Source organism: Brienomyrus brachyistius, chromosome 3 (assembly GCF_023856365.1).
Source record: "Brienomyrus brachyistius isolate T26 chromosome 3, BBRACH_0.4, whole genome shotgun sequence".
In the NCBI taxonomy this organism is placed as follows: domain Eukaryota; kingdom Metazoa; phylum Chordata; class Actinopteri; order Osteoglossiformes; family Mormyridae; genus Brienomyrus; species Brienomyrus brachyistius.
Genome location: NC_064535.1, coordinates 21,323,918 through 21,337,401, shown reverse-complemented (window position 1 = coordinate 21,337,401; position 13,484 = coordinate 21,323,918). Strand labels below are relative to the sequence as shown.

Genomic DNA, 13,484 nt, shown 5'->3' with positions numbered 1-13,484 from the left:
GCCGCCGATCGCATTGATTACCGCTGAAGACTTTAATAGCTTTTCCATTTCGACAGCGTAAATTGAAACCGGGTCTTTATGTGTTTCATCAACATCCTTTGGGGAAACGCGTCTGATATATAAATGTGTGTAAAGCCTCGAACTGTACAGTTTTGTGGTATGTGTGTGTGTGTGTGGGGGGGGGTGCTGTATCAATATGTTAATTTAGTATTTAGGCTAATATCTCACTCATACTCCTGTACAATCTCATTGAAAGGCTGCATTATTATGCGGATGACAACCAGGCGTATGCAGGAGGTGTGAAAGATATCATCTCAGGTCTTGAATCCACTGCAGGTATACATCCTTAGGAGAATAACCATGACCTGCTTCAAGGGCAAATTCGCCCTTCATCTGGTCACACTGAGACCCCCAGCGGGTTATTTACTGCTGGATGGGTCTCCTGTGTAGGGCAGCTAACGGCCGGCAGAGCAAATTAGATGGAGTTAAGAACAGGGATGGCGTGATGCATCGCAGGTGTGACAAAGGGATGCAAAACCCAACATGAAAGAGGGTTGCATCCTCCGTCGAGTGCTTTGGCAATGGGAATTCTTTGTCATGCAATTAAAGCCTGTTGAATTTGCATGAGAGAGAGAGAGAGTGAGAGAGAGAGAGAGAGAGAGAGTGTCGGGAAAATGGGTAAAAGTAATTATTATTCCCTCTTTACTTTGATTGCGGGGAGAACTGTGAATGTGGGGCCGCCTAATTACTGTTATTGCTGTTCGACCCATAAATCGAAAACCAAGTTTTACGTTCAAATCGCTTGTCTCTGAGAGCGTGAGGTTGCGCCAAAGTGTATGTTTGTGTATAATACATTGATTGCATATTTAAGAGGTTGAATCTCCTCCATCCTGACGAACACACGTTAAGCGAGCAAAGTAACCGGCTGATTACGTGGATACGGGGTCAGTATAGACTGTCGGTGTGAGTACCAGTTCCACACGGGAAAAGGGTATAAAAATGGAAATGAACATTGTTCAGTTAAAAATTCCGCATATTTAGCGTTTACTGAGGCGTGAGATATTTGGTATGACAGGTATCTTGCATAAGAATATAACTGCAGTCCATGGAGTTACAGCCTCATCCGTAAAAACCAGCAAAGCATCTCGTACTGTAATAGTGTGCTGCCTTGTTTAAGGGACTTAGCTCAGTTTGTTTCAGCAGCTTCATTTTCACCCAAATAAACATTCACATGTTTATGTTGATAATTCTCTTTGAATAAATATGTGTGCAAATGCATGCCAAGTGAATTAACCGCGTAACAAGAAATGAAGTACAACGATATTAATAAGTCTTCTTTAAAAAGGTTTAGAAATACGATAACCTCGGTATTTTTGCTGTTTAATCCTCGCAATGTCATCTCTAATAAATCCCAGGGAGAAGCAGAGGCAGGTGGTAATTTGTTAAAACAGCGCTGATAAATGTAATCTCTTTTATAGATGAATAGTACAATAGCGCCATCTAATGGCCAACTATTGTAAATATTCAGTATCAAAAGGAGAAATGCAAGTTGAGTTGATTACATGCATGTCTTGGATGTGAATTGTATTGGAAATCGAGGAACGCTCTTTGATGCAATGGCATATTGTTGTGAACACTGTATATTCTGACGACTACTACTATAACAGTACATAGTCTCACGAGTACCATAAATATATTTACAGGCCATAAAAATAACAAATTTGTGACAGATGATTTATTTCTGCCGGATGACTTAGCTTTTATATTGTAGACAGTAGATGAAAGGATTTTAAAAGATGAATAAGGAAATATTTTGCCGATAATATTTCTTCTCTATCTCCCAATTTAATTCAATTAACGTTTTGTTAGAATTTCTAGTATAATATTATAATATTAAAATATGTGGATTTTTTTCATCAGTTTGATGAATTGAAACACGTGCAAACAAAGCTACTTGTCTTGTACATTAACACGCAACCATTATATGATTTACTGTAGCAGCTAATTACTTAAGCTCCACCAATTTATATATGACTTCATTACTTTTTCTTTTTTAATTTTAATAATTGAACGACAAATTAAATTCATTGTATGAGATATCGGTATCCTCAGACTTCCGGTAACGTGACAAACGTATACGAAAATAGTGTCACTGTGGGCGATGTAGTTTCTATTTCGAAAAAAAATCTGCTCATTATTATTTAAGAGGTGCATTAAAATTCTTTTCTTATTCTAAGTGTAAGATATATGTGACTTTACATTTGTTTTTATTATGAAAAGTGTAACCTACTGAAGAACCGAATCTAACATTTTAAACAGTGACATAGATTTACTTCGACGGCTCCCCAGCCAATCACGTGGCGCTAACTGGTAGAAGTCATTGTAGAATTATTTCGGGTATGTAACGTGGGTTTGTTGTGTTTTACATGTGTTGTGATTTGTATTTAATGACAAAATGAACGAATATAACTCAATTAAGGTCGTAATACGTAATTTACTCACAGATTTAATGATAGCTACCTTAATTAGCAGTCTGGATCAAAAATCATGCGTAAAAATTGGCTCGATATAAGATGTTAATGTTAGCATCCAGATTGTAAAAACCTAGATTTAGTTATCTTTAGTAATTATTTTGCTGTTATATTAATATATTTGCTTTCCGTGGGTCCAGCTAACACACATTACTTTGCGTTCTGCACATGACCTAATATTTAAGTAGCTAGCATGGCAACAAAGAGGATCATACTCATTTCGTAAGAATAGTTTTGTGTGAATTAACTAAATGTTTAATGATATTGCAAAACTTTTTTTAAGCTTAGACTTTGTGCAGAATGCTGCATATTATTAAGAATAGCGGAAGACAGCATCTCCAGATGGTGTGTGGAAGAGTCTTGGAAACTGTGTCTAACAACACAGTTAGATCAGGAGTCACCTCCTCCCCATGGAGACTTCTTGCTGAGAAGACCTTCTTCTCCCAGCTGGCTTCCACCTGCAGACTTGGCTCCTTTAAACCAGACCTTCACTTGAAGTGCCCCGGAGGCCAGCAGAGAAAGGGAAGCCCAGCCTGTGTATCCTCAGAGTTTCCTCAGAGTGTGTGTTCTCAGAGTCAACGCACCCTATCACAGGGCTCGGGGAAACCCCCCCCCAGGGTGACGCTACGCACCCGCCTGGTGGTGACGCTGCTGTTCGGTGGGGGGATCCTGGCCGCTTGGTGGTTTGTGCGACGCGAGAAACTGCATAAGATCCAGTTGCAGCGGATTGAGCAGCTGAGGCAGGTGGCCTTGGGCAAAGGAGACTTCAGCCTCCTGGACCACACAGGACGGCGGAGGACCAAAAGCGACTTCCTGGGCAGATGGGTCCTCCTGTACTTTGGTTTCACCCACTGCCCAGACATCTGCCCTGAGGAGCTGGAGAAGATGACCAGTGTGGTGCACATACTGGACCGGGAGTTGGAGTCGCCACGCATCCAGCCCCTCTTCATCAGCGTGGACCCAGAGAGAGATGACGTGGCCGCGATGGAGAAGTACGTGAAAGATTTCCACCCTCGCTTGATCGGGTTGACCGGCACGCCAGAGGAAGTGCAGGAGGTGGGACGGGACTTCAGGGTGTACTACAGCAAGGGCCCCAAGGATGAGGACAATGATTACATCGTGGACCACACTGTGCTCATGTACCTAATCAATCCCGATGGCCTCTTTCTGGACTATTACACCTCAAGCAAGGATGACCGACAGATAGCTGAGGGCATCAGAAACCACATGAAAGCCTATGTGAAGATGCCCCAAAACTGAAATGATCTTGTGGCCCAAACCTCAAACCTACATTTCTGGTTTTATCCAGGAAGGTGACGCCATGTCTTATCAGACCGTTGTGTCCAACCTGCTGTAGGGCTTCGTTTTCTAATGGGCTGACTTGTGTGTGATTATTCTGTATATTTTTGTGTATTTCTTTACTTACATCCCATTCCAAGTAGAATGCATACCGGCGTGATTAAAATTACTTTTTGCTTTACAACAGTTCGCTGGACCAAAGAGGGTGTAACAGCACACGGAGGACAAGGCTGCAGGAGACATGTGCTATTAGATGAGGTTATGTACTTATGTGTGGATATAAAGGGAAATTCATTCATCTGTAGAATTCAGCATGTATCTGATTCCATTCCTTGGCCTGACCTGGAGGATAATGGAGATGATACCTGGCAAGAACAACAGAAAACAAGCTGTATTAAATGCCCTGGCTGGCCTTATTTTAAGTTTTGATTGACTTATTTGTTCAAGTTTTCTGGAGAAATAATCTATTGATCCTCATAATCAGCGGTCTCCAACTCCGGGCCTGGAGAGCTGGTATCCTGGTACCCACCTCTGCTCTGGTACTTACCTGGTGCATGTTCAAAGCTGGGTTCTGAGCCCAATTCAAGGGAAAGGTCTTGCTGATCCATCACAGGGTTTGTGTCCTCTGATCTAATGGCATCCTAGACGATCGGTCCTGCCACATACAATCCGCACTCATTTGTGAATGATGGCAGAATGCACCCTGATCAGGTTGACTGTGAGTGGAAGCCAATGTGTAGATTGGGAAAACGTAAGAAGCTTGAGGCCGGACTCAAACCCGAAGCTCTGGAGGGTGGAAGGGCATCCCCTCATCGTCTGTTGTCTCCGTGAATGAGGTAGCGTCTACCGACATACAGAAATGGAGCTGAACAGTGTGCGGTAAACAGAGTAGACATCTTTACGGGTTATACAGAGGCACAGCACGCGGCGAGTTAAAATTTTTGGTCAACTAGGATATGTCTCAGATACTGCTTCGTGCTCCAGGCGCATCTACGGAATGTGCGGTCTACTTTTTCGCCACAGGGTGGCGGTAGTAAACCGTTATTTGCAATGTCCGCTGATAAATTTAAGGCCTACAGTTACTGACATTTTTAACATTACGGGAGTAATTAGAAGATAAAGAAGGCCAATTAAAAGTTTTAAAGCAATTATCGAATACACATTTATGTTCTGAACTGAACCTTTTTCTGGGGCCATGTATTAAAGTCCATCTATTTAACCATCTTTCTGCTTATCCAACACACAGTTGTGGGGATACTAAGCTCTTTTTGTTGGGGGGGGGGGAGGTTTCTCTATTAGAACTGCTGAGGGGGAATTCAGGGTAATGGTCTGACTTTTTATTTTCAAGAAGGCAAGTATACATTCCCCGCTATAATAGGAGCAAATGCCAGTAAGAATAACAGTGGATGTAGAAGGAATATTTAAAAGTCGGGTAATGGACGAACTGGTGTTACAGTGAAGAGAAGCTGCCCACAAGTGAGACCGGTAAACGAAGTCTTCAGTGCTCTCAGTGCGGAATGCAGAAAAGAGGTTTTCCTAAAAAAAATGGATCAGCATGAGAATATTTCTTTCCTTAATACGTTTTATGCACCGACTTTGTGGAATTTGATCCTTGTATTCACTACTGATCTAGCGAATACTTAATTAGATCGTTATCGTGAAGTACCCCATTTATGAACATAATAAATATGAATCTGGTATTATTTTGTTTATTCTCGTATGTTTAGAAAATGTAAGTCCACAGCTCCCCCGCCCAACCCCAAGATGAAATGATGTCTTTGTGCATCTTCCCACAAACAGACATAAAATCGTTGAATGAAAAGAAGTCTTTCTCCTTTCCATCCGTTAAATAATGCGTCCATTTGACTAAAACCATGCTCGCTAAATAGCGACGTTTTACTGGGCTGCGATGGGAGAGCGTCCAACGCTCATACATTTCCACGAAATACCCTCCGGAAACTCCTGTTTTCCCAAAACAAATTTTCTAGGAATCTTTTAAAAAAAACTGGAAGGATTACAAGTATAGGATGAGTGGAAGAGTCTAGTAACTGTCATTTAAAGCAGCATTGAACTAGTGAATTATCCTCTACGGTCTCTTTACGTTATGCTTTAAGACATTATGAAACTGATTTATGTTGCATCGTAAATGAATGTCAGTTTTGAGTTAAGATTGAAGTCAACATGTGTTTCAGCTTCTGATGATGTTTTAGTTATTTTTCACTTTAAAACCAATTCGTTCACATGTTGATTGCCAATATGCCTACATTTCAACGTAAACCTATTTTGAAAAAGTACCAGTGTGGATCGATATGTGAATTTTCTTGTAGACTTAATATTAGTCCGCTTTCATTGTTTTTTTCCCACTTTGATGTGTTCTTTCATTGTGCAAATAGTTAATGTTTTCCTGACTACAAAGACGATGAAATGACGGACATTCATGTATCAGCTTGCTGGATTATATGCAATTATCTTGTCGCGGCTCATCCAACGCCGCACATTTTCGAAAGGTTACAGCTGAATATGGGAAAGAAACAAAAGGCGATTAAGAAATAAAGTAACACGAGAAACTCAACGCACAGGTTTAGAAACGGGCAAAAAAAATCGGCGTGAAATTCCGACATATATAGCCAGTTATGATTTAACAGCATCAATATATGGCAAAAAGTGAAGTTAGATGGAGATATTCTTTTTAAGAGGACGGTACCCGACGTGAGGAATTTAGTGAAAACTGTACACTTAAATATTGCTTGGCAAGTCGGCTATATTTTAAAAACAAATGGAGTGTTTTTTTTTCAGAATTTGGAAATAAGTGAATTACTGGACAAGAATGTGAAACGAGAAAATATGAGATATGAGGACAATAAAACTGTTCGTCCCCAAAATTCAGCCTTAACAGGGTGCGCTGTATACAAACTATATGAGATTCAGATTTTTGTTTCTTTGATGCTTAATCCAACATTTTTAACTGATGGACTAATGCTTAAAAAAGCTATTATATTGTAATATGACTTACCCATATTCCATGTCTATGACGTGTGAAGTTTTAAAATGTTTATCACGCCCTTGGTGATAAATAGGCCTGGATGTTCTGTACGTTTGGATCAGGCAAAAAATAAATAAATAAAAGGTGTGTATGCGTTCAACGATTTTATACCGTCAAAATAAAAAATTATTATCCTAAGTTTACGGCACCGCTGTTCCCTTTGATGTTGCGCTTTTCGTTTACGTTATATATCTTATACGATATGTTGAACTGACGAATTAAACTGTTTTATAAAAAGCAAATGAGACACAAAAACGTGTATTTAATTTGGATAACAAGCCGTTTTTCTTGGTTTCTTATAGCCAATTTAAAAGTAAAAGTGTCTTAAGGAAGTATCCTGGAATAAAATATTTTAGGTTTTTGTAAGAAGTTTTGACGCTGGAATATAAATTTTGTTTTTGCACTGTTATACAAATCGGTGATTCCTGCCAAATAAACTGATGCTAATGTAAATATCGCAGCGGCATTTTAAACTGCACAAGCTGCGCTACAAGGACTAATTTAAGACTCTGGTAAAATTGAAGTATAAATCTGAACTGCGTACATGCACACCGGTCTGATGTTGCTCCGTGTATATTTTAGGCTTATTTATGTATTTAAACATAAATTTTGTACATTAAATACATTTTTTAAATTAGAAATCATAAGTTTGTCTCCACTTGTCAAAGGAGTAACAGATTAATGCATTAACTTTAATATAGTTAAGATGAATTGGGACGTAAATTGGAATATCGTGAATAGTTACATTACTTTAGCTATTCGTTTTTGGGTTGCATCGATCATGAGGGAGCTGCAGCCTTGCAAGTCATGGCACTTAAAAGAACGCGGCCAAACATTTCTCCCATACGTTGTTTGCCAATTTTCTCTAATTTTGTCATATTTGAACATCAATGCTCGAAATGCGGCCGAACTGGTCGTTATTCCTGGACTGCGTGATGTGGAACCACCTTAAAAATATTGCGCTCACCGTCACGTGACGCGATTCCTGGAAAGTTCTTGGAAATCGGCCTCTTGCGTTCAAAACGGATTAGGGTTAGAAAAAAGAGAGCAAAGCGAAGGGGACGATGGTGCAGAAGACGCGGCGGGGCGCTGGGCGCTGCTGCCCCTTTTTACGCTGTTAGTTTGCACGGTGCCGTATTATTATTATTATTACTATTATTATTGACATTATTGCAAGCGTTACTGCGGGCAGCGCAGACACCCGCCCGTCCCGGCCAGACACTTGTCATTGTTCCCCCGAAACCCAATCCGGCTGACAAAAAAGGAAATGTTGGGGTTAATTTGCATTGTGCGCGTTATTTAGACAGCCTGCTTAATTCGCACCAGGCGTCTCCATGAGAAAATGAGCGCGCCTGCCGACATGTCAGTGCGCTGAAGAAAGCAAAGGGTGCTTAAGGTGAGGATTGTGATTTATTTTTCGCCGGACTTTGAATTATATGTCTTAGATTTGGTCTAATGAGATCTGAAACCATTATAGAGATCCTGATATTTGAGGTAAGGTTGCTTTTTATTCTCCTGGGGGGAAAAAAAACAATGTTTATTGACGTCTCGAGCAGTAGTAAAAAGCTCTGATAAGAGGTCATTATATATTTATAACACCGTGCATGATAACTCGTCCTGGACATTAAACCTAGGATTATTTATTTATTTATTGTTATTGCTGCGGTTATTCCTAGACTAGTTATATGAAACAAATTCTGTCACGACAAAAATACCATAGACACGGCAGGACGGAGGACGCGTTGGCTGGACGTGGCGTTTAGGTGTTTGGGCTTTGCGGTGTCGGTGTGCATGTGGAATTTTATTAGAATGCAAATTAATCGGCTTCCCAGAAACAAAGTTTATTTTATTTCAATGGCCTAATGCTGCAGGTATTACAAGCATTTGTGCAAACGGAAACATATCTTTAAAATAGGAAGTGAAGTACAACGCTTGTATGTACCCTGCCTCGTATCTGATTTTATATTTGGGTTTTGATTTTTTACTAACTTGTTCGCCAGATGCGCTCTCAAACCTGGTTGAGACATGTGTGGTTCAAAGTATGTCTTATCTACTGCATTTTTGCGCCAGTGTCTATAAATAGTGTCCGGACACATACCTGTATACGGAATTTTGTAATATACTAATACATAAATCCCGCTTTTCTTATAGGTGGAACCTCTGCCTCTCAGGCTGTTATCAAATTGAATGGACAATACGGGGGTGTATACTTTGCTGGAGAGCTGTTGGATTCGTTGGATGTATTTCGGCTTTCTTCCCGAAGTTTTCCAATGACCTACCATTCCTCTGACTCCACGGAATCCATCGAGAATCAAAGGAGATCTGAGACCGGATCCCGGGCGCTAGATTCCGATCAGAACCGCGTCGCCGCAGCTATGAGGGAGCTGAAAAAGACAGGTACTAACCACGTCGGTCCGATATTAACGGTTCAGACTCAGCTTCAATTATGGGGTCATTGCCTGTGTGGAAAGTGTCCTGCATTCCTGTGCACACGCTGTATATCTAATGTTTCTTATGTGAAATTTATTTGTATATTGCAGTTAAAAGTATATCTCATCGTCTACAACAAATATTCCCATTTAATTCATCACTACCCATCTATTTGTTTTTCCCCCACAAATATAATATATTAATGAATACCAATGAAACTGCGCCTCAAAATATGAGATCTGTACCTATTTTTCCCGTTTCGCGATTTGCTTCACGCGACACCGAAACAAATGCTTGTATTGAGAGCATTTACTTCCCCCGGAGTATTCAGTTATTTCGGTTGTTCTTTCCCTGTTAACGTTTGCTTATGATTTCTGAGGGACGGACGTAATTTTAAAGCAAGAACTCACGTTCTTGCATTTCTTTCTTAAATTATAATATTGAGATTTAGGCGTGTTGTGTGTGGGTTTTCAAATGTCTTCGTGTACCTTCTTTTCTTGAAGTTTAAGATGGTAGGAAAAATAAAAGAGTGAAATTTCCGTCTCCTAACTCCTAAATTTTAACCAGTTCCGCGGAATTTTTCTTGGAATTGATCTCGCATGCGGTGATACTCCAGGTCAAATGAAATGCGGTTCTTGACTGCAAATCTCTTAGAATCTTTTTCTGATACACAAACCTCACATGAATAATAGATAGGGAAGAGGTGCAGTGAAAAGCAACTGAGACAATACATATGCATAAATTCATCTTTTTGTAAGTCAGTGTGTGTTTTTTTATTTAAAATCAGTTGCGTTTTTAAAAATCCATTTGGCTGATCTGGTGGGAACGAACAATAAACGGGTAAACAATCCACCTGCGAGAAGCAGGTATCAGGGCTTGAACGGTGGCTAATCTCAAATAAAGGTGCTGGCTCTGCGTATCTTCGTGAACGTTAAGCATGCGTATTGACCTGTGTGCTGGAGGACACGATAAATAAGAGGGAGCTATAGGGTAAGGCTAGATCTGGCCACCAGCCTCCTGTTTTTGCTTGAGTAGGACCGGCAAACTTTCACAATTTCATTTCTTTTAAACAATAAACAAGCCATAAAATTTTAACAGGCGAAGAAAGAGTTTAATTACATTGGAAACAAATCCAGACAAATGTACGTGTTAAGCATTATACATGATTTATTGCTGTATTACTTTTCTGAACTATGTCCTTTACATACACACTAGTGGCCAATATTGTGGAAACGCCTCACAGTTTTGGCATCACGCTTTAAAATTACTACACGAATATTGGCGGTAATATTAAACAATCAAAGCATGTTTACAAATATCATATATTGGACGATTTAACTAGAGTAACTGGAATTAAGTTCTGCAATCTAACAATTGTGTTTCCACAATTTTGGCCACTAGTACAAGTCACGTTTTTACTATATTTTAAGTGTAATCTCCAGTGCTCCTCTTATCCTTATAGCTTTTTAATCAAGACAGCTATTTACAAAGAATTGGAAGCATAAAACGTGAACTTAAGGAGAGGCAAAGGCCAGAATAACACACCAACCAATGCTGACTATTTGGAGTGAAACTACTTTACCTCAAAACAATATAAGAACACAAAATAGTAGCGTGCAGGCTTTTATGAAGTGATTATTCCGCTGAATATTAAGGTTTATATTAATGTTATAGTAGTGAACACTAGTTTCCAAGAACTCAGCTTTTACCGGGTTAAATGATTAGAGGATGGATGGATGGATGGATGGATGGGGTTCCAGTATTGTATGTCTTTCCAATATGTGTGTCAGCTTTGTTCTGGAATTAGCACCCCACTGTGAACCTGGACCCTGGACACCTTTTCATCGTTTTCGCACAACCACTGTTCCAGCCCCGGCAGCTGAGACACTATGGTTAAACAGCATTCCAAAGGTATATTAACTGTCTTTTTATTTTTGGCTGGAAGAAAATTACCAAATGGATGGGATAAAGTCAAAATGACGCTGCCGAATAGCAGAGAACCTGTTCAGGACAAAGTGTGAATCTTGGAGAAAAGCAGGTGGAGCCCCACAGCCCTGCCTTTACGTTGCACGAAGGCTGCTGTTATAAAAAAAGGGGGAGGGGGAATAGCGTCGTATTAGTATGGTAACACGGTGCGCCGTCTTTATTTATCTGCGTTTTGCTTGCTCAGCGCTAAACGCTGCCTTGTCGCTCCTGTTCACCGCCAGTGTAGCAGTCTGTAGCAGTGTAGCACCTCTGGCGCAGTGTCGCGGTTTTTTGGTTCAGCTCCGCATTCCTTTCCTCGTGTGCAGACAAGAATAAAATTTACCACGGCAGGACTTGACCTTTTTTTTTCTTTTTACTTTTTTTTTTTACATTAAACACCATGACAGTGTCCATGAGCACGAGTGCATCCCCTCAATGAAGTACTTTATTTCCAGTTGTCAGTTTCCGAGTTTCTTCTCCTCGGAGTTGTCTGTTGGAGGAATAAAACCCCTGAGTATTACGGCAAAGAATTCCTTGGTGGTCTAATGAGTGTGACTCATAGTAATAAAAAAGCAGTTAACATTTACATGTATTTATTTGCCAGACTCGTTTACCTGAAGCGACATATAGCCGGGATAGCCAGTCTCTGGATCAGGTGGGGTTATGGGTCGTGCTCGAGGGCGCAACGGTGAGATTGTTCTGCTTACCGCAGGATCTGAATCGGTGACCTGGTAATCATGAGCACCGAGTCCTGCCCCGCAGAACCACACTCTGCACCAACTTTAAAAACCATTATTTCTTTTCTGTTTTGTAATGCAACCCCAGTAAACTGGACAGGGAAGCCTATGCTGACCCTCAGTACACTTTCGTTTCGTATAGATGGACACTGGCATGTTTATCTCGCTGGTTTGTTTCCTCTCCAGGCTGGTACTGGGGTAGCCTCACTGCCAACGAAGCCAAAAAGATCCTTCAGGACGCATCGGAAGGTACCTTCCTGGTGCGTGACAGCTCCCAGCAGGACTACCTGTTCACCATCTCTGCCATGACTTCCGCGGGGCCCACCAACTTGCGCATAGAGTACAAGGATGGGAAGTTCAAGCTGGACTCAGTCGTGCTGGTGAAACCGAAGCTGAAGCAGTTCGACAGTGTGGTGCACCTTGTGGAACACTATGTTCTCCTGTCCAGGACTTCCTGGAAGGGGTGCGGTAGCGAGCCCCTGGTTCCACCCAATGGCACGGTGCAGCTACTCCTGACGCATCCCGTTTATGCGACCTTGCCCTCACTACAGCACCTCTGTCGCATCTCCATCAACAAAGCCACCAGGCAGGTCCAGGAACTTCCCCTGCCCAATCGGCTGAAGGACTATTTGAGGGACTACGTCTATCATGTGTGATTGGAGAGATCACATGACAGACGGCATCTTCTGAGATGTGGCTGTGTAACTTTGTGTATATGACAGTTTTATGTCTTATTTTGTAGGGTTTTTTGTACTGTGATCAAATAAGGAAAAAAATCTAAATTGATTTTATGAGATGCAAGTGTATATGAACCAGAAGCAATATTGAGAAGTCACAGCTCAATATCTGTGTCTGTTATACTGTTTATTTTGAAAGCCATTTCCAATCCAGTGTGTGTCTCATACTCTCACTGATCTGAGATACATCACACTTGCACCTTTTTCTACTGCCTTTCTGAATATATATCCAGCAAACCTTACATTTATCTCAATTTTCCTGAAAAGAAGTTTAAGTGTCTGACTTGAATATGAACAGATGTGTTTTAAACTGTATCACATCACATAGCGGAAGATACTACACATCAAGTTATTTTTATTTTTTTTATCCAAGTACTGGATATTAAAGTCATTAATTATAAACACCAACTTGAATTTATTTCAATCCGCGATTGGGTGTATTTATTTTTGATGTCGGTTTAGAAATATTGTAAAGAATAGAGTAATGCATGTTTTAATATTGTAGAGTAAAGTAATCCTATTGTGGATGCATATAATTTCTTTCTAATTTTGGTTTGTGAATATCCTTTTTTAATTTAAACCTTTTTAATGCCGTCCATGGATTCATAATTCTTAACGTTTGCAAACTACAAAAACAAATGAATCCAGGCACAGACATGCAGCCGGTAACACCGTTTGTAATTCAGAAAGCAATCGTTTACGAAAAAAATGTGAGAAATAAAATGACTTTCAGTACCATCAT

General features: G+C 40.5%; 2 protein-coding genes and 1 long non-coding RNA gene across 6 annotated transcripts; 2 read left to right on the top strand and 1 right to left on the bottom strand.

Moving 5' to 3' along the window:
- The first annotated feature begins 927 nt into the window (after positions 1-927).
- LOC125739223 (protein SCO2 homolog, mitochondrial) lies at positions 928-4,252 on the top strand. Of its 3 annotated transcripts, none has more exons than XM_049009099.1 (2): positions 928-944; positions 2,820-4,252. In XM_049009099.1, the coding sequence occupies exon 2, from the start codon at positions 2,832-2,834 to the stop codon at positions 3,789-3,791; it is 960 nt and encodes a 319-aa protein (XP_048865056.1). In that variant the 5' UTR covers positions 928-944; positions 2,820-2,831; the 3' UTR covers positions 3,792-4,252. The 3 variants fall into 3 exon arrangements, with proteins under 3 accessions (XP_048865056.1, XP_048865054.1, XP_048865055.1); XM_049009097.1 differs by lacking the exon at positions 928-944 and adding an exon at positions 2,333-2,397 and having other exon boundaries at positions 2,815-4,252; XM_049009098.1 differs by lacking the exon at positions 928-944 and adding an exon at positions 2,358-2,397.
- LOC125739225 (uncharacterized) lies at positions 4,062-7,293 on the bottom strand. 2 transcript variants are annotated; one of them, XR_007397097.1, is made up of 3 exons: positions 6,844-7,290; positions 4,378-6,344; positions 4,062-4,195 (listed from the first exon to the last, which is right to left on the bottom strand). It is a non-coding gene; the product is annotated as an uncharacterized LOC125739225 (long non-coding RNA). The 2 variants fall into 2 exon arrangements; XR_007397096.1 differs by having other exon boundaries at positions 4,062-6,344; positions 6,844-7,293.
- A 594-nt stretch (positions 7,294-7,887) lies between these two features.
- socs2 (suppressor of cytokine signaling 2) lies at positions 7,888-13,484 on the top strand. The gene is made up of 3 exons (XM_049009100.1): positions 7,888-8,269; positions 9,025-9,270; positions 12,192-13,484. Exons 2-3 carry the CDS (start codon positions 9,144-9,146, stop codon positions 12,659-12,661), a joined length of 597 nt encoding a protein of 198 aa, XP_048865057.1. The 5' UTR covers positions 7,888-8,269; positions 9,025-9,143; the 3' UTR covers positions 12,662-13,484.

Excerpts from the sequence above, each read along its gene's own strand:
- LOC125739223 (XM_049009099.1), top strand. The coding sequence starts at position 2,832 with ATGCTGCATATTATTAAGAATAGCGGAAGACAGCATCTCCAGATGGTG.
- socs2 (XM_049009100.1), top strand. The coding sequence starts at position 9,144 with ATGACCTACCATTCCTCTGACTCCACGGAATCCATCGAGAATCAAAGG. Across the intron at positions 9,271-12,191 it reads GAGGGAGCTGAAAAAGACAG|GCTGGTACTGGGGTAGCCTC; the intron begins GTACTAACCACG and ends TTTCCTCTCCAG.